The 20,218-nt window shown below is 44.3% G+C and overlaps 2 protein-coding genes across 8 annotated transcripts; both read left to right on the plus strand.

Moving 5' to 3' along the window:
- The first annotated feature begins 755 nt into the window (after window positions 1-755).
- Window positions 756-3,081, plus strand: atp6v1g1 (ATPase H+ transporting V1 subunit G1). Its single transcript, XM_085357854.1, has 3 exons — window positions 756-930; window positions 1,557-1,657; window positions 2,369-3,081. The coding sequence occupies exons 1-3, from the start codon at window positions 849-851 to the stop codon at window positions 2,540-2,542; spliced, it is 357 nt and encodes a 118-aa protein (XP_085213980.1). The 5' UTR covers window positions 756-848; the 3' UTR covers window positions 2,543-3,081.
- Window positions 3,082-7,619: 4,538 nt separating this feature from the next.
- On the plus strand, window positions 7,620-19,474 carry slc31a1 (solute carrier family 31 member 1). Of its 7 annotated transcripts, XM_085359550.1 has the most exons (8): window positions 7,620-7,904; window positions 11,402-11,440; window positions 13,863-13,901; window positions 16,580-16,704; window positions 16,793-16,865; window positions 17,225-17,393; window positions 17,510-17,575; window positions 18,261-19,474. In XM_085359550.1, the coding sequence occupies exons 1-8, from the start codon at window positions 7,853-7,855 to the stop codon at window positions 18,460-18,462; spliced, it is 765 nt and encodes a 254-aa protein (XP_085215676.1). In that variant the 5' UTR covers window positions 7,620-7,852; the 3' UTR covers window positions 18,463-19,474. The 7 variants fall into 7 exon arrangements, with proteins under 7 accessions (XP_085215676.1, XP_085215669.1, XP_085215671.1 ...); XM_085359543.1 differs by lacking the exon at window positions 17,510-17,575; XM_085359545.1 differs by lacking the exon at window positions 17,510-17,575 and having other exon boundaries at window positions 7,620-7,787.
- The last annotated feature ends 744 nt before the right edge of the window (window positions 19,475-20,218 follow it).

Consider the following 20,218-nt stretch of genomic DNA (forward strand, 5'->3'; position numbering starts at 1 on the left):
GGAGCTTTATCAGATGGTACTGGTGTGTCGATTCATAGCCACTGTCCAGAGGTTCTGACTTCCTGTGAAGTTCAGGTCACTTGCTGGTTAAATGTCAAGGATTAGGGTAGATAATATTTACTAAGGCAGGTATCTGGAGGCAATTACAGGTGAGGAGCAGTTTGGGGAGTGAAGGAAATCTAACTCTGGCGTTTCACAAACGCCTTTAATAAGCTTTCTGACTGAAGGCTGGGAGAACTGACCCTGCTTTTGTCCGCCTTCATGGAACAAGTCTAATGGAAGCACAGAAGAGTCTTCACACCTGTGAACACACCTGTCTTACCTGCTTGTATGTGATCAGTTTTTGAGTCTCTCTTTTATTTATGGTCATTTAATTTTTAGTGACTCTTGATGTGAATAAATGGCTGCTTCATCTTGCTCTCTCTGGCAGTGATGAAAAAGGACTTCTCTCTTTTATGATCTTTGAGCTCAAGGCTGTTACATGTAGCTGCTGTCAGCTGTTCTATGTTTGTCGGTCATATTTTGGTCTCATTTTGTTCTCTTTTCTTTTTTTTTGTGGTTTAAAAATCTGAACAATCAATAAAAATCTAACTTACATTAGTATTTAAAAATGTAAATATTGTTTATTAATGATGGAGCTACTGTGGAGAGAAACTGTGAGAACCTCCCTCCAGCCCAGCAGGGGGCGCTGATACACAGCATGCTGAGCACAGAAGAAGACGCAGACTCTCCTCACGTGACCGTCTGCAGCGTGACGTGAGATCAGCTGACTGCGGCCACAGAGGAGGTAGAAGCAGCACAAATCCTCCGTCGACCTTGCTCCGTGTGTCCGCGCAGAGTGACCCAGCATGGCGAGCCAGTCTCAGGGCATCCAGCAGCTGCTGCAGGCCGAGAAGAGGGCGGCCGAGAAGGTGGCCGAGGCCCGCAAGCGTGAGTACCAGTCCGGCCTTCTGGGCGCCGAGCCCGCAGTGGGGCCACTGTTACCTTTGACAGGGAGCAGAAACCGTGTAAGGCAGAACTCGGTCTGTAATTCGGTGAATTTACAGTTTCACTGGCTGCTCGCGTTCTTCTGACGTCAGACACGGACCGGACTCGGTACAGCATCATCGGATCGGTCCTCCGTCAGACTGCTGGCACCTCCCTGAGCACGTCAGGGAGGGGATTATAGCTTTGCCCGATCCGACTCAGATCGGGGTAGAAGCAGGTCTGTTTCCGCTGTGAGGAGAAAACTCGCGGCAATGTAACGGCTCCGTGACCGGGTCAGAACCGTAACACGGTCGGTAACTGCAGGGTGTTCACTTCCGGTCAGCCCATGATTCATGCGCGGGTGTCTGTTTCTGTGCAGTTTTTTATCACATGATCAGTGTGGTTCCGGTCTCCTGATGGTGAAACACTGAGGTCATGTGACCTAGAGTCACAGTAGTGTTAATAACCCGCGCATCAATTCATCTGCAGACATTAAACTTCCACCGTCCTCCACCCGTTACCTGTAAACCTGCGGACTGATCTGAGTCCAGTCTTTAAATGGTTTCTCTCTCGTGTTGTGACGTGTGCAGGTAAGAATCGGCGACTGAAGCAGGCGAAGGAAGAAGCTCAGGCTGAGATCGAACAGTACCGCCTGCAGAGAGAGAAGGAGTTCAAGACCAAGGAGGCAGCTGTATGTACCCTAGTCCTTCTCCTCCCCTTCTTCCTCCTCCCTCCTCTTCCTCTCTGTTTACATGCTGAAGAATGATTTATTATTTTCCTTCTTTAATTTAGCGTGAATCACAGAAACAACTTTTTCTTTCTTTCTTTATTTTCTTCTTTGTTTCACTTTCAATTTTTGATATATATATATATATATATATATATATATATATATATATATATATATAAAATTAATTCGTTTCCATTGATTGAATTCGAAAATAAAATCTGAACGTTTACTATATGTGATTGAATATCATTCCTGTACTGCCAGCACAGTTAAGACATGGGCCGGGCTGTTGTGAAGTCTCGTTTTGAAGCCTTGAAATGAGCATTTCTGCCAAAAAGACAGATGTGATCCAGTGTTTATAGAGGTCAGACAGCTGCTTCCACAGACCTGTACAGGAGCTGTTTTCGAAAATGCCTTTAATAAGCTTTCTGACTGAAGGCTGGGAGAGCTGATTCTGCTCTTTTTTTCTACTCTTTTTTTTTTTTCCTTTTTAAATAAGTTTTTTGTATTGTTTGTTATGAAATCATTAGTAGTAGTCATTATTAAATCTTTATCTATATAAATGTAAACCTGGTTTTTATACTTAAGTACTCTGTGTATATAATAGTTATTTCAAAATAAAAGTTATATATAATGTTTGTCTGTTTCCGCCCAAACTCCCCCTCCCTCCAGGCTCTTGGTTCCCATGGTAATAGCGCAGTGGAGGTGGATCGTGACACGGCGGAGAAGATGAATCGTATCCAGGCCAGTTACCGTAGTAACCGAGAGGCCGTGCTAACCGAGCTGCTGCGGCGCATCTGCGACATCCAGCCAGAGTTTCATGCCAACTACCGTGTGGCTGGCTGAGGGGGCGAGTATGTTATCTAAGATGAGGGGGGCGGGGCAAACAGAGAAGGCCTGGACATTAGTTTTGTTAGCAGCATTAGCTTGGATAAAGCATGTGATTTCAGAAACTCTATAAAAGTGTTAAAACCTCAGAGAGCTTTTATTTTGAAGGTTAAAGTTCATTTCTTCCTGTTTTCCCATGCTGGGTGAAGGTGTGGTCTAAATGTCGGTGTTACTGTGGTGATGTTTACGAAATATTTATATCAAATTAAATTTGTTTTTCTTTAAGTGTTTCCTTGATCTTGCAAAATAAAAGCCTGTTCTTTCCACTTTGAACACCAGCCAATCAGGTGTAAATTTACCAGCAGTTGCCAACTGATGTGACAGCTGCTAATAGGCTGTTTCACCATAGCTCTGTTGTCTGATTGGCTGGAGAAAGTGGAAAGACTTTTATTATGAAACTACTGTCCAATTCCACATTGTTGTTTCCTGTTTGTGACCATGTAACTTGTTGTTGTTGTCTGTGACATGGTGATGATGAACATATTAAAAATGTTGATTGGCTGAGTCTGTGTGCTGCTGCTCTGTGATTGGCTGAAGGTGTTCCAGGCACGCGCCTGGAACACCATAGGGTAACCATAGGGTAACAGGTGCTTACAGATAGCTGTGGGTTTATTCAATTTAATCGTAGTGATATCTATTCATTAAATCCTGAATCGATTTTTTTTTTTTTAAATATAAATGTATTTTGCCAGAAATGCCAGAATCTCAGATTAAAACTCACAAAACTATTTCAATATCCGCCAAATGGTTAATTCTGCACAATAAATACAAAGCGTGGATCTTTTACCTGACGGCATGTACGCAGATACGTAAAGACACATAAAAATCACACTTTCTGCACAGCTCTTTCTCTCAGTGAGCTTCAAGAACAGTTTACCATCAAAAATCTTTATTTTCTGCATTATTGCTTGCTTATTATACACCAGTCTGTAGTTGTGTTTAGTGCTGTTGCCCGTTTGTGCTGTTCAATACCGAGTTTTAAATTTTTTTTTAAAAATGATGCCAAATTACAAAATGCTTAGCTGTAACTTTGCTTCACTTCAGCAGCATCAGGTAATGTTCTGCTGATTCATGTTCTTTAATTTTTGATCTACTGCAGAATATTTTTAAGGTTATCTGCTATAAAAAGCCAGGCCGGGTAAATCTCCTTCATGCTTTTCTGTGTTTTATCCTCAGTTACTTTGACACAAAGGCATCACAAGTTTCACCTTTGTTTTTAAACAAGAATATAAAAATATGGATATGTACTGATAAATGATCAGAATGATAATATTTCTGAGTCAAAATTGAATAGAATCAAATCGAATCGGGACCTTGTGAATCAGAATTGAATCAGTTATAGAAATCGGTGACAATACTCATCCCTACTTAGAGAGTCACCTGGGGTGTGTTCCCTTGTTCCTAATGTCTTCCGATTGAGCTCAAGGAAAATTGTGTAGAATACCCAAGGACGTAAGAAAAGATTAAAAACAAAACAAAACAGTGTGCTGAGGATTTGAACAACCTCACACTCCTTTCTGCTTAACGCCATGACACCGCATGTCCGCCATATTGAAACTACTACTATCACGGGTGATATGGTCAGATCACAGATAAGATCAGAGGTGAGCAGTGACGCTGGGTTTTTACATCACCCAACTTCTGAAACCTGCACTGTGATTGGTCGTTTCAGCAGTGACTTGAATGCACCCTCATGTAGTCCAGCTTTATGATCCGGGATGAGGAGAACGATGGAAACTGTGGAAAACATGGAGATCGTGCCCCAATGAGAACAAGATTGTAAGCAGGAGTAAAGATCTCAGGATAAGAGTTCATCCAGTTTAACCTGCAGAAATTCAAACAGCTTTGTTCCTAACAGCAGCTCGGAGGTTCCTCCACTCTTGGTCACTAACATACGAGACGCCATCTTGGTTTTAGCTCTGCAACTCAGGGAAAATTGTTTTTGAGCGTTGATTGTTTCAAAAATCTCAGTATGTCTGTTTGATATATAAAGCTCTGTGTGGAGCACCCAGCATCTTGGAAATCAGAAGGCTGTCATCGGTGCTACGACCAAAACCACATGACACAAACCAATTTTAAAATTATTGAACTTTGGTCAGAGACATGAAAATGATTTTTAAGTACTTCTTTAATATAATCTTTTTCATGTATTGTTTTCACAACTTTGAATCTTTTATTATTAAAATTTAATATATATTTATATACATAAAAATTCCCCTTTTGCCAGCTGATCTTGCCAGCTACGAATGCCGACTACGGAATGGAGCAGCTGTCAGCCTCCTCTACATGGATGACATGAAGTTGTATGCCAACCCTGAACGAGACATCGATTCACTGATCCACACCACCAGAATGTACAGCAACGACATCGTTGTTCAGACTGGAGAAGTCTAGTTGGATGATAATGACTGAGACAGGACTCTCTTCCAGACACTAAACCAAGGCACAATGTACATTTCAATTCCTTTAATTTTAAATATGTTTATATTGTCTATCCTGTAAAATAGTCAGATATCTATTCTTATTAATGTACAGAATTCACCTGCTTGCTGCTACTACTGCACATTCACCCAGTGTATATACTATATGTATGTATATATATATATATAATGTTCTTCCTCTACACCCCCCCCCCCCCCCCCCCCCCCAATTTTTGCACATGTCGAGGAGCGTGTCAGGCTACATTTCACTGTGTGTTATACTTGTATAACTAAGCATGTGACAAATAAAGAACCTTGAACCTTGAACCTTGAATGAAGAGAGGGAAGGTAGTCAGAACTGAGGGGATCAAACAACCAGAAGGCAACATTGAAGTCATAGAAGACAGCTACAAGTGCCTGGGCATCCCACACGCAAATGGGAACCATGAAGAGGCTGCTAGGAAAGCTGCAATCACCAAGTACCAGCAAAGGTTCAGGCAAGTCCTGAGGAGTCAGCTGAACGGTAAAAACAAAATCCAGGCTGTCAATACTTATGTCTGATACCTGAGATGATAGGCTGGCCAAAGGAGGAGATAGAAGCCACTGACATCAAGACAAGGAAGCTCCTGACCATCCATGGAGGGTTTCACTCCAAGTCCAGCACCCTGAGCCTGTATGCTAAGCGGAAGGAAGAAGGCCAGGGATTGGTGAGTGTCAACAACACAGTCCAGGATGAGACAACAAAGCTGGACTGAAAGACAGCACAGAGGCACTAATAATGGCAGCACAGGAACAAGCTCTGAGTACAAGATCCATAGAGGCTGGGGTCTATTACACTAGGCACGACCCCAGGTGCAGGCTGTGTAAAGATGTCCCTGAGACAATCCAAGCTAAGATCCTGTGGGACTTCCAGATACAGACGGATAAAATGGTGCTGGCTAACCGACCAGACATAGTGGTGGTAGACAAGCAGAAGAAGACAGCTCTAGTGATAGATGTAGAGATACTGAATGGCAGCAACATCAGGAAGAAGGAACACAAGAAGCTAGGGAAGTACCAATGGCTCAGAGAAGAGCTTGAGAATTACCCCGTGGTAATCGGAGCACTAGGTGAAGTCACTCCCAAGCTAGGCAAGTGGCTCCAGCAGATCACAGGAACAACATCGGAGATCTCTGTCCAGAAGAGCGCAGTCCTAGGAACAGCTAAGAGACTGCGCAGGACCCTCAAGCTCCCAGGCCTCTGGTAGAGGACCCGAGCTTGAAAGAAAGACTGCCGCAGGGGCGAGTGGGGAATTTATAAATAAATGTGTATATATATGTATATATATATGAATAAATACATAATGTGTGTGTGCTCAAATTTTGTTTTGTCTTTTTTCTTTTTATTGTTTTATTGGTCCAGAAGCTCCAGTGGCACAATTGGTTAGTACACTGTACTTATATTTTAATTGTTCAAAATTTTTTAACGATTTCATTGTTGTATTTATTTTGAGTAATTTAAACAACATAAAAAAGAAGAAACAGTTACTCCTTTCCGTCAGTTAATCATAAACTCGTTCATTTGAAATGGTTTAAACTTTAGTGTACAGGGTCAAACTCTGCCCATTCATAACACGTCTCTCACACACACACACGTGTACTGTAATCAAGTTCTTCCTGGGCTCCATAAGAAATCTTTGCACTGTGATAACACACCATAAAAAAAGCACACACAGTAAATAACTGTGACACATGTGCGTGTGTGTGCATGTGAACATGTTTATGTTCATATTTTTGCTGCATTCCTGAAGGAGTAGTGCATAATGGTAAGCCCCAGCAGCATTTGGTGTCTGCCTCCATCAGTCGTCATCACCCTCCTGTTTTCTCTCTCTGAAGCTTTTTGTGGTGAATGAATTGATGACATTCTTACCTGCATATGACCTTTTAACCCTGACTGTAAACAAACATGATTCAACTGAAGCATCACCAGTGAACAGGTCCTTCAGCCTGATGGAAACCATCTGTGTGAGTGAGCTCCGGCCTGTGAGGTCATCCTGCACAGGGTTGAGCCCTCATTCGTCATCCCGAGACAGTGTGACTCCAAGTGTACTCCTTTGTCAGGGACAGGAGCTCATCTCAGTGAACAGGTGCACATACCTGCAGCAGGGTCAGTTTCCTGCTCCAGCTGTGAGAGCAGAACTTCACATCTGCCTGCTGACGGCCACAAACAGTCACAGCACCTGTTTGTCCTCTGATGCGCTTCAGTCGTTTTTATTGTTTTTGATGGTTTTATATATTTTTTTGTTTTAAAAGATTTTCTGTTGTTTTTGTTGTTTATGGCGTTTTTTTCATAATTTTATTGTTTCTGTTCTTGTTTATTATTTTATTTTTTTTGTTGTTCTTTTTATTGTTGTTCTTGATGGTTTTATTGTTGGACTCTGACAAGTGACGTGACTTGATGGCATCACTTTTTGCCCTGCTGTTTGTCACCTGACTCGTCATTACAAAAAGTCTACGACGTGGCTTCCGAGGCTCTGCCCCCTCATCAGGAGTTGCCCTCTGATTGGTGATTCGTTTTTTCCCTTCAACCTCCTCTAAGCTTCGTAAAAACGTCTTGACGTCACTGCCGGAAGTGGCGGCGTAGTGGCGCAGAGGCAGACAGTGAGAACTTGAGCTGAGCGACTTTTTTTCCTCCTCCTTCTTCTTTCTGTGGTTCTTCTTTGGGTTTTTCCCCAGAACCTCTGAGTTTGTTGCTTCGGAGCCGACGAAGGAAGAGAGCAGGAGGAACCTCCGGATCTTTTCCAGGTGAGCTGACCTGAGTTTGATTCGTCGGAACTCTGCCAGTGACCTCTGCTGCAACGCGCTAGCACATGACTGGCGGTTGTACGAGACTCCCTGCAAAAAAACTTCAGTTTAAGAAAGGTGAGCTTTAACGGTAAACGGGCAGGTCCGAGATCGGAACCAGCAACCGGGTCGGAAACGGGAGGTTTGCGTGATTACTCCGGCTCTGTGCAGCCCTCCCCTCAGAGTTCAGGTCCTTGTGAACCCCCCCGCTGTGTGACGTGAATACCCCTCAGATCCGCTGTCGTGGCCGCCCGCTTTGCTTCCAGAATTCCACAGATTTCAAAGGGAGTTTGGTGACGAACTGTGATTGGCGAAGGCAACACGCAGCGGCACAGCAGGTGCAGTCTGCCACGTGCACGCGCGTGTACATGGACACGGCGGCTGTAAGTGGCCAGGTGTCCTCAGGGATTCCACTCACCTGAGTGTCTGTGTGTGTTTTCGAACCCTGCAGTCAGCTGAGACTGGATGTCACCTGGATGGGTGACGCTACGTCCAGATGAACAGAATCAACCTTTTGGAATTCTGTGTGTCTTCTACACGCGACAAAAACACTTGGATCATAATCCGACAGAGAAGAAGAAACAAACCTGACGTCCTCAAACCACGGCGTGATCTCAGATAACATCACTGTGAAGACACCGAGACGGTGTTTTCACAGTGATGAACACGCACGCGCGCACACACAAACTCGTTTTCATATGTTCGTGAGTACATCTCATTGACATAATGCTTTCCCTAACCATCTAAACGAATGCTTAATCTTAACCCTCAGCCTAAACCTAACCATAACCCAATTGTAACCCTGACACTAAAACCACATTTTGAGCTTCACAGGCATTTTGTCCAATTTTCTGTCCTCACAAAGATGTCAAAACATGTACACACACACGACTGTAGAACCGGTTGCTCAGAGTTATGCTGGGAACATACTAGAGGTGGAAGTCACCATACATCCCACGATACGATATTATCACAATATTTAACGCATGATACGATATTATTGCGATTTTTAAAAAAATATTTTGCAATATTCAGATTCTGTACATATAGTTAAACTTTATCAATATTCATTTAATCTAATATCAAAGTCTCACACTCAGTCTTTCTCTCATTTCAGTCAGTTTTATTGTTGACAAACTGAACGGTTTGTATTACAGTCTAGTCCAACTTAACTGAATGCAACCATCTGGTACAATTATAGCTATTCTGAACTATGCAATTTATGAAAACTATGCAGCCTATTCAGCAACTGAAGAATTTGAAAGTAAATTAAAACAAAATATAAATTTACATTAAATAAAAAAAGTTTTAAACTTAATTAAAATAAAACATGTCTTAAATTAAAATAAGTAAACTGTCATATTTATTGCTGCCAAAAAAAGTTAAACACATTTAGACAGTGAAGGAATGTCAGGATTCTTGCTCAGAAAAAGGATCAACATGCTCTGAGCATAAAAACCTTTTTTGTAACAAAATATTGATTTCTGCTGTCCCTGTATCGATACATTATTAGCAAACAAAATATCACGATACTACACAGTATCGATTTTTTCCCCCACCCCTAGAACATACACACACTCTCTCTTTGTTTCTGACTGTAGAACCAGTTTCTCAGGTTTATGTTGGAAATACACACACACACACACACACGAACACACACACACACACACACACGAACACACACACACACACACACACGAGTACACACACACACACACACACACACGAGTACACACACACACACACACACACACACGAGTACACACACACACGAGTGCACACACACACACACACACACACACACACACGAGTACACACACACACGAGTGCACACACACACACACACACACACACACGAGTGCGCACACACACACACACACACACGAGTGCACACACACACACACACACACACACACACACACACACTCACACACGCAGTTTCAAGAGGTCAGGGAAGTTCTGTAGCCTGTCAGACTCCATGCTGGCAGCTTTGATCTTAAACCAGAGAAGCTTTGGTGTGAAGAAGTCCAACATCACATTTGATCTCAGTGAATGTGAGAAAAGGAGTGCATGTTCAACAGGATGTATCATTTTTAAATATAATAATACAATGCTGCTGATAAAGATAATGACATGAAATCTTCCAGGATAAATTAATAAATGTGTAAAATTCAGAGAAAGTTCTGGTTCTGGTAGCTTATTACACAGATCCTCCTGTAATTACATAACTGAAGAGTTTCCTTTACTATTGTTTTCTTGTGGCTCTGACAGAAGAACTTTTCTGTCATTCAGTTGTTTTTCTGTTATGTATTTGCTGTGGTGTTGCGTGAATGAGAGTGGGAGGAGCTCTTTACCAGCAGAAAAGCTGTAAAGCTTCGAAAATACAGTTAAAAGTCCAAAATCCCTGAACTCCACGCAGACATTGTTCAGATATACCAGTGTCATCCAGTGAGCTAGACTGCAGTCTTTGCCAGTCTGATTCTGGCCCCCGGGGCTAATGTTTGACAACCGGGGTTTTACAGGAATCAAAGCAGAAGACACACACAGGGATAACCTCTGATCTCTGCCCTAAGTATTGCAGCAGCTCCTGCTCGCCTGTCAGTAGATTGCAGAATTGATGCAGTCCTGATGTCTGATCACTGCTGACTGTGCGCACACGGTGAGTCAGCCATCAGGTGTGGGTCAGCGGTGTTGGTTATGATGATTGATTTCTTCTGATCAGGTGTTTTGGAGGTTGTTGTCGTTTTACCTGCCAGCTGATTCTAACCTCATGTGTCTGATTCTTGCTGTGTGACCTTTGACCTCCATAAAGTCACACCTTTTTGGCATGAACCCGCCATGCTCGGGTTCTTTTTCTGTAGGACCTCCTGAACTATGTGAACTGAAATTAAAGTGCTATGTGACTGCTGGGGTCAAAGCTGAGGAGGGTGTGAATGATTGACTGGAGGTCTGCTGCAGCAGCGAGGGCTGGCTTCACTGAGCTCAGTTCAGCTGGTGGATAAGTGCTAGAAGCGATGAGTCACTTTGTTCATCTGCAGGAACAGGATGTGATGTCAGCCGCATCAGGACCAGCAGAGACCACCTAATCAGAGCAGAGCTTTCACAGTGTGGGTAACACTGATGTCCAATCACCTTGCTCCAAACTTCTGTCAGAGCCTTAGAGGAGGTAAAGTCAGCTCAGAGCTTATCCTGCTGAGCTGCAGTCACACTTGTCATTGATTATTGATTCACATTCGATTCAAGATGCCCCTTGAATCACATTCATTAAGTTTGGTTGAATTCTTTAATGTATAATAATACAATCAGAGATGTTCAATCCTGTAAGGCCCCACACTGAACCCTCAGACAGGTGATCCACCTCTCACCTGGATCCAGGTTCATCAAGGTTCCTGCTGTGTGTGCGTGTGTGTGTGTGTGAGAGAGAAAGAGAGGGACAGAATGAAGCAGTCAGAGTTCAGCCTGCTCAAAGCTGATTGGCTGTCTGATGGTGGAGCAAGCCTATGACTGGCTGGAGGTTGTCGTGTAATCAGCTTTTATCTGCTGTTAAAGTCTCTGTGTCTCTCTCGCTGTTTCAGTTTCTTCAGAGCTCGATCACCCGTCACTTTGTCCTGCAGGTAAGAATTTCTAAATAAATTGAGATCAGCCAATCAGAGCACAGGATTCACAGTGAAAACAGCAGGTAAAGATGAAGAATTGAGTTAGTTTTATTTTGAAATGTGTGAAAGGCGTAACATCCTGTGTGGTTGCACCTGCACTGATGGTCACACAGGGGAACGCAGAGCAGTCGACCTGCTGGTGTTTGAAGTGAGACACCTGACCTTTCCTGTTGCCACGCTGAAGCATGAAGTCTTTCTCCCCTTGCGGCAGATGGCCACTCCTCGCTGAGCCTGGTGCTGCCCAAGATTTCTTCCTTTTTTTTTTTTTTTTTTTTTTTTGCCTGTCCCGTTTGGCTCTTTTGCCATCAGAATTGTTGTCTAAAGGCAAAGAAAGATGCCCAACGGATTTACTTTACCAAACTGACCATCCCAGCCTTGCCGTAATGGTCCATTTGATTCACCTTTTATTGTTTATTTTATTTTCACTTACTGAATACGGGACAGACTTGACTGGGGGAAAGAAGGGGAGAAAGAAAGAGGGAAAGAGAAACAGCTGAGAAGAGGGACGGGGGAGAAGGGCAAAAGACAAAAACCAACAGAACGGGCAGAGAAAAAAAAAATGCATATATCAATCACCTGGATCACCTGCTGAGAAAGAAAAAAGAAAGCAAGCAGAAGAGAACAAGAGTAATAGAATAAACAACATCACAATGATATATGGGAATATGACAGTAAATACTAAATGTTAAACATTATTGTGCAGCACATAAGATCAACAGAACACAGTGTGCTTTGAGGTAGGAGCCAAAAAGGGTGTAGTTTGTGGGTGTGATCACCCGTGTGTACACCTGTGAGCATGGACGCGCTTGTTTTTTGTTTTTTAAAAGGTTCCTTCATGTAATAATCTGCTAGAGGGTGTGGGGGGGCCACAGCCCCGTCCTCCAGGGCGTGAAGCAGGTGTGGAGGAGATCAAAACTCCAGACATCCAGAGGCCCCCAGAACACAAGAGACCAAGGAAGACCAACAGAGGGGCAGCCGCGCCACTGTCCCAGAAAGAGCTGAGGAGAGTCCCAGATGAGGGCTCACTCAGCAGCCGCGGAGCAGAAGCCAGGGGGGGTTGCAGTGACGCGCCCGTGAGCTCCGCCGGCAGCCAGCTGCGCCTGAGTGACCGAGCCCCAGGCCGAGAGGCCGGGGGCACCCCACCTCCGAAGTGGCCCGAGCGAGCCCCAGGCTCCAGGCCCCGATAAGCGGCCACCAAGGAGTGAGCCGGTGTGTACCTGGACGCCCATCCCCGGACACAAAGAACCACCAACGCACCGATGTCTGAGGGGGTCCGCCACTGGCAGGGGAAGTGGTGGTAGGGGGAGATAGGCCTCCAAACCTTGGAGGGCCTGAGATGTCCCCAGAGAGGTGGCGTCTGACACCCAACCTGACATATAGACACAGACATACAGGCACACACAGATACAAACATCCATTCCCACCCTCATGCTCTCATATGCACTTACTCCACACTCAACCAACGTGGAGACAGACATAAAGAGACGCTGTACACACGATCACACTCCCCAAGCGTACTCTACAAACCGGGTCTAGGTGCCCCCGCCCCTGGAGGGGGGAACTGCACCCAGACCCAGGTGGTGTTTCCCTTTTCCCTGCGGTGGGGGGAGGCAGACCGCCCCGACTCCGCAGCAGCAGGAAGGCTCCACACTCCAGACCGCAGTCGGACGGCCAACTCCTCCTCCTAGCCCCCCTGCTCCAGCAGGTCGCAGAGAACGGGGGTGAGAGAAGACTCCAAACCTCCCTCCACCCGCTCATTGTAATGTTGATGCATGTGTGTTCTAAGGTGCATTTAAAACCCAGGAGGGCATGGAGCTACCTGCCAGAGAGCAGCAGGTAAGCGCATGGTCCCTCCTGCTAGCCCTCAATGTCTACGTGTATTTAAAATTGAGAGGTGGGCAACGATGCCAGGGGTGGGGTGTACACCCTGATGGTACTTTGGATTCCGTGTATCGTGCCCACCCCCAAGATCCTATATGTATGTGTAATGAGAGTGTGAGTAATGTGAATGTCTAAGTTGTGGGATAAAATTGAGGCAGAGGCAGCCAGAAGGGGACAGAGGGGGGGGGTAGCCTCCTCTGCACCCTGGTGACATACCCCTACTCCAAGGCCCTGCATGTGTGGGTGGTTGTGGTGGAGCGGGAAGAGGGAGGCAGCTGGAGATGGGGAGGGATCCAGGTTCATCAAGGTTCCTGCTGTGTGTGCGTGTGTGTGTGTGTGTGAGAGAGAAAGAGAGGGACAGAATGAAGCAGTCAGAGTTCAGCCTGCTCAAAGCTGATTGGCTGTCTGATGGTGGAGCCAGCCTATGACTGGCTGGAGGTTGTCGTGTAATCAGCTTTTATCTGCTGTTAAAGTCTCTGTGTCTCTCTCGCTGTTTCAGTTTCTTCAGAGCTCGATCACCCGTCACTTTGTCCTGCAGGTAAGAATTTCTAAATAAATTGAGATCAGCCAATCAGAGCACAGGATTCACAGTGAAAACAGCAGGTAAAGATGAAGAATTGAGTTAGTTTTATTTTGAAATGTGTGAAAGGCGTAACATCCTGTGTGGTTGCACCTGCACTGATGGTCACACAGGGGAACGCAGAGCAGTCGACCTGCTGGTGTTTGAAGTGAGACACCTGACCTTTCCTGTTGCCACGCTGAAGCATGAAGTCTTTCTCCCCTTGCGGCAGATGGCCACTCCTCGCTGAGCCTGGTGCTGCCCAAGATTTCTTCCTGTAAAAAAAGGAGTTTTTCTTTCCCGCTGTTGCCAAGTGCTTGCTGATTGGTGGGTGTTATTGTAGGTCTCTACCTTACAGTATGAAGCACCTTGCTGTGATTTGGCGCTAAATGAATTAACTTAATACTGAATTGATGTCACAGGAAGTGCCCATTTTGTTCAGAGTGAAAACTGACGTTCAGACCGCTGCTGTGCATTATTGATCAGTTTGAGTCATGAAAAGTTCTGATTGATGCGGTGCTGCAGGCCTTTCAGTCAGAGGTAACAGAGAATGGCATGATTGGCCGATGGATGGTCTGCTGTCGGAAAAGCTGAGAAGCTCCACCTCCTCTGCAAACGTCTCAGATGAAAAGGGCGTCTCCTCGTCCCATCCTGTTTCTTTTTTGTGTGAACTTGAAACGCTGCGCGGTGTCCTCTGTGCCCTCACCGTGCTTCTGTGGACGTTTATTCTGGACAGATATCACAGGTGATGACATCATCAGGAAGCAGGAGTTTCGCTGTGTCCAAACACACGTTTCATGTCTGATCTGACTTCCTCAGCTTTGGAGTATGTCAGTGGGACTTTGCATCTGTGAACCAAGAAAATGTGCCCCACTTCCTGTTTGTGCAGAGAACGCCACGGGAATCATGCGAGGCATCCAGACGAGTTCAAGCGGGAAGAACAACAACAGAAGAGGAAGTGAGAATTCTGGGTTCCCATAGAAACGTGACAGAGATTGGGTTTGATTTGTTCATACGTGCTCTACGTTCAGCTGTTACATGTGCACAGGTGCACGCCTCTTCACTCATCAGATAAACTTTATTGACACCAAACTGCAGCTGATCAGAGATAAAGGTCACATAAGATAAACTTTATTGATCCCAGAGCTGAAATTCCTCCACTACAGCTGAAAATAAAAGATCATTTAAAAATAAATAAAATATAAAACAACAACAAAACAAACGGAGTGGAAAAAACTAAAATGAACCAAAACTAATGTCAGAGAGAGGGCGAGAGACAGAGGCACTGAATAGAGAGAGAGAGAGAGGAGGCGGCCTGCCCAAACATGACTTGGGGTTTAATGGTTGCTGACGGCAATTACCAACCTTCCCCTTAATGTTAACGATGCTGTAATCTAATTGGCTGATGGCAGACGCCAGCTCAGAGTGTTCCGACTGGCTGGTTTTGCTTTCCTTAGCCTCGGGGCCTCACGGCCAATCGGATTACAGTGAGGGCGCCTGTTCTGTGACATCAGGCTGTTGCTGAAGTTACAGCTGTTGGCGAACTGATGTGCTGTGGTGATGTCACCAGTGGTCAGTTGGTGTCTGTGCATGGACGAGCGAGGATCGCTGAGGAAGAACAGGTAGGAGAGCAGCTGCTTTAGCTTTATTTTAACCGCACAGGTGAGCTCAGGTGTTGCCGTGCATGGATGCTAACGATGACGCTCAGCTGGAGAGGAGGAGTTGGCATTGAGGAAGATCATCAGCTCGCTCTGAGGCTGGTGAGGGTGGCTTAAAACTGATGCCCCACTGGCGGCAGCTGCAGTGCTAACATGCCACAAAGCAGTCTCGGCGCAGCGGGTCGTTTCCATAGATACACATCGCTCATTTCTTATGCAGAGGTTTGCAAAGGCGACGGTAAAACAGGCTGCAACAGATCTACAGAAGGCAGGTCGGTCTACAGATGCAGCGGCCTCGTCATGAGAGCGTGCGTAACTGCCACACCTGAGAGGATTTCAAAGACGACATACGCACCTTGACTGCATCACAGCAATAAACCATAATTTGTTTAATTCCAAACAAAGACTTTCAAATATTCTCTCAAATACGCACCAATAAGGCAGCAGGGCAGGATTCTGGGGGTGGGGCTACTGGTGAATGACAGATGGCTGTAGGAGGAGCAAGCAGCACCCTCACTTAGTGCCTAAAAGCTAAAACGGGGACGGGTGATATCACATTGACATCTATCTTTTATATACAGTTTGTGGTAACCACGAGCATGTGACTCAGTCACATGACCAGTGTTTATTCAGCTTTATAGTTACCACTTCTTTCCGATAATTTCATAATCAGAAGCCAATAAGGTCAGTGATCAATATCCTGATCAGACACGATTCAGACCAGAAGAGCTGTTTCTATACCGTTGACCATAATATTTTATCATACCATGCTGTAGAAGTTACAGGTACCGCTCTGCAGTGGTTTCAATCATACCTACGAAACAAAGGCGACTGATGTCGTGATTTGGTCTGCTCACACAGAGTTCAGATACTTTAATTTTGAAATGTTCACTAAATGTTCCTGCTTCCAAAGCATTGTGGGAGCTATAGTCCAAAGAGCGTAGTGGTGGTGTTCGTGATGATGATGATGATGATGATGGTTCTTGTCTCGTCTCACAGCAGCCATGAATCACCACATGAATCACCACATGAATCACAGCACCATGGCCCCGCCCACCAGCTCAGAGCACGACCACGGCTCTGGAGGAGGAGGAGGGGAAGGGAACCATGGAGGTCACATGATGGTAAGAAGTGGGGTTTATCACTGCTAATAACAGGTCATAGATGATGTAGTGAAAGGTCTCTGTGTGATGTCATGCTGTTGTTAACTAGATGATGACATTTTACTTCGGCTACAATAACGTGGAGCTGCTGTTCACCGGTCTGCTCATCAACTCACCTGGAGGTGAGTGATGTCACCGGCACAATTGTGGCTAAGATCCTTTATTTCCTCTGATAATAAACTTGAAGACTTTTTAAATTCTTTTTGTGTGCTTATTTTGTTCTTATTTTATAATTTATAATGATTTTAATATTATATTTACATTTGTAGTTATATCTGTATAGCTTTAGGGTTATGTATAAAAATGCGTTTTGTACTAAATTGAATACGTTTAGTTTTTCAGATTTTTCATTTTATGTAGATTATGATTAAATTTAGACTTTTAGAAATTTTGCTTGCAGTATGAATTTTGAATGTGTTTTTTATAACTGGATCTGTTAACTGTTTGTTAACTCCACCTCCTCTTCCTTTGACGTAATCAGAGATGGTGGGGGCATGTATTGGTGTCTTCCTATTGGCCGCCCTGTACGAGGGGTTGAAGATTGGTCGTGAGGTTCTTCTGCGTCGTAGTCAGGTCAACGTCCGTTACAACTCCATGCCACTCCCCGGGGCTGATGGGACAGTGCTGATGGAGACGCACAAGACGGTTGGGTACGTTGCTAACGGTAACCGTTAAACAGGAGAAGAAGGAGGAGTAGGAGGTGTCGGTCTCTCAGAATTCCTAGTCATTTACCTCATGGTAAACACTAATTTTTACTGATTGGCAGCCAACATTTGGAGGGGGCGGTGCCTCCTGTCATGAGTAACTCCCGCTTCGTGGAATTATTTCCCAGGTAAATGGGTTTGGGTTCTGGTTTTGGTTCAGGTTCTTGTCCTAGGTGGGTCTGTCTGTCTGCTTTGATCAGGCTGTTCAGACTTCTATGCAGCTTCTAATTGCAGGTTCTCATACAGGATGTCCTACACCTGCTAATGGTTTAGTTGACTCAAATGTCAATGTTAATCTAATCATATGCGGGTGGATGTTAAAGGGTTAACAGTGGTGGAGGACTTCCTGCCTGCATGTGGTGTCTTGCTCTGTGACACTGGGAAGCTGATGATGCTAACTGTAATAATTCTAGTTCTGATTCTGGACAGGCTAAAGCTAGTGGTGGGCTAAGTCTTACAAATAAATACATGTTTTGTCTTTGTGAAACTGAACATTAAACACCGTAAGTCACCATAAGACTTTGGTCGCTGTCATTTGTGCATGATGTTAACTTTAAAACATGTTAACTTTATTACTGCTGATGCTAACTGCTAACACTAATCCATGGTAATGTACACAATTTTAGCTTAGGATACTTTTAGCAATCCAAAGATGTTTCAGTCATCAGGTTCCATGCTAACTCTAAGCTTATTATAATGTGTTAAGTGCTATAAGCAAAAGCAATACTAATGCTAACAGGGCTACAAGTATTGAAGGGTAATATTATTTAGCATGCTGATGCTAATGCTAAGTCTTATCTCTTGACCTCTCAGGCAGCGCATGCTGAGCCCCGCCCACTTCCTACAGACCCTGCTGCACATCATCCAGGTGGTCGTCAGCTACTTCCTGATGCTCGTCTTCATGACCTACAACGGTTACCTCTGTATTGCTGTGGCAGCTGGTGCTGGAATGGGCTACTTCCTGTTTAGTTGGAGAAAGGCGGTGGTTGTTGACATCACAGAACACTGCCATTAGCATTCATGCTATTTAGCACTATGAATGCTCGCTAACACTCAGTATTAGCATGCTGGCCTGTGTGCTAATAGAACTAAACACCAAGTTAGCTAATTAGCACGACACACTAAATTACAGCATTACCTGGTAAAAATGGTAATGTCACATAGTTGGCAACAAACGACAAGCTAGTTGTCTTCTGATTGGCCAATTCACTTTTTTTCCCCGTTTTGTTAGCTTAGCATCGTTAGCAGCTCATTAGCTGGGCCACCAATCAGAAGGCAGGATGTAATCAGTTCTTTGACTACTAGGAATTGATTGATTAGGAGCTGTTTTGATTTGTTGTATGTACAGAGCAAATCAAAAGCTTTTTTTTTTTTTTTTGGTTAAATTTTACTTCATGTTTACGTTTTAAGATATTTAGAAAATTATTATTATTATTGTTATTATTATCTGAATCAGCCAGTCGGAGCTCGATGTTGATCAAATGAAATTTTAACTTTTGTTTTTGTCAGAAGCAGTCACTTGACTTTGTTTTAAATTGAAGCATCATGATCTGTTTGGCCAGTTGAGTCACCGTTGGCCTTAACGCCGCTGCCACCTGCTGCCTTACTGCTGACTGAAGGTGGGGGCGGAGCCTCGACTCGTTTCACTTCACTTTAAGTCGACATCTTAGCACTTGCCACATGTGCTGATGATGACATAAGAACGTCTCTACTGTTGTGATTACTTTATTTTTGATGGTTCACACTGAGGAGGGTGGAGTTTACATTCTGGACCAATGGGATCGCAGGAACAGGTCAGTTGCTGGATTTAAAGTCCAACTCCAGCAAAAAGTATGTGGACATAATTTTGGTCACAGGCTTTTTAGCATGTGCACTTACTTCTGGTGCACTGCCTGAGGCTGTGTGGGACCAGCTGGTGTGATCTCCTCTTGTGTTTTATGACGTGAACCCTGTGAAGGAAACTGTTTTATGTGATCGTGTTTTAAATGCTGGAATCAGTAAAAAACTGAATAAAGTTTAAGTAGAAACTTGTCTTTGTTGTCTTTGTGGAGCAGCATGTTGCCCTCCATTAGGTTCACACAAGAGTTTCTGGGTTTTTGTTTTTGTTTTTTCCTCTTTTGTGGCTGTCACATTGTGTGTGTGTGTGTGTGTGTGTGTGTGTGTGTGTGTGTGTGTGTGTGTGTGTGTGTGTGTGTTGGGTGATATGTAAAAATAAATAAAAAATTTCCAACCGGCAATCATCAGACCAATAACCGGCAATAGGTGATATATTTTTCTTGCACAAAAGTTTTGATGAGAGGAGCAGTGAAATCATGCACAGACTGATTTGCGTGTTTAGAACACAGAAGTCCAAACATGGACAAACAAATTGCACACTGGAGGAGAAGGCACGGACAGAAATGGACTGTTATCTCAGCGAGGAGGTCGTAGATGGAGAAGATGATCTGCTGATTTCCACTGGTGGAAAGGGCATGAAAAACGTTTCCCATTGATGTCACACATGCCATGGAAATATAGCAGAGTGAAGCTGACCCCCCACCCACTTGAAACGTAAAGGCAAATAGGCGGAGCGGTTGGTGTTACATTTGTGCAGGTAAAATTAGCATTTGTGCTGCTACGGTTTCTGAGATATAATGATTTTAATTCTTACGGCCTACGCTGTATAACACCAGTGTCTGTGGCAGTGAGTTTCAGCAGCTGTGGAGTTTTGCTCTTTTATAGAAGACTGTCCACTTTTCTTAGGCTTGCTGCATATTAAGTTTTATTAGTTC

The sequence above is a fragment of the Diplotaxodon limnothrissa genome, linkage group LG7, assembly GCF_057381915.1.
Source record: "Diplotaxodon limnothrissa isolate DT_005_m linkage group LG7, D_limnothrissa_male_GT1.1, whole genome shotgun sequence".
In the NCBI taxonomy this organism is placed as follows: Eukaryota; Metazoa; Chordata; class Actinopteri; order Cichliformes; family Cichlidae; genus Diplotaxodon; species Diplotaxodon limnothrissa.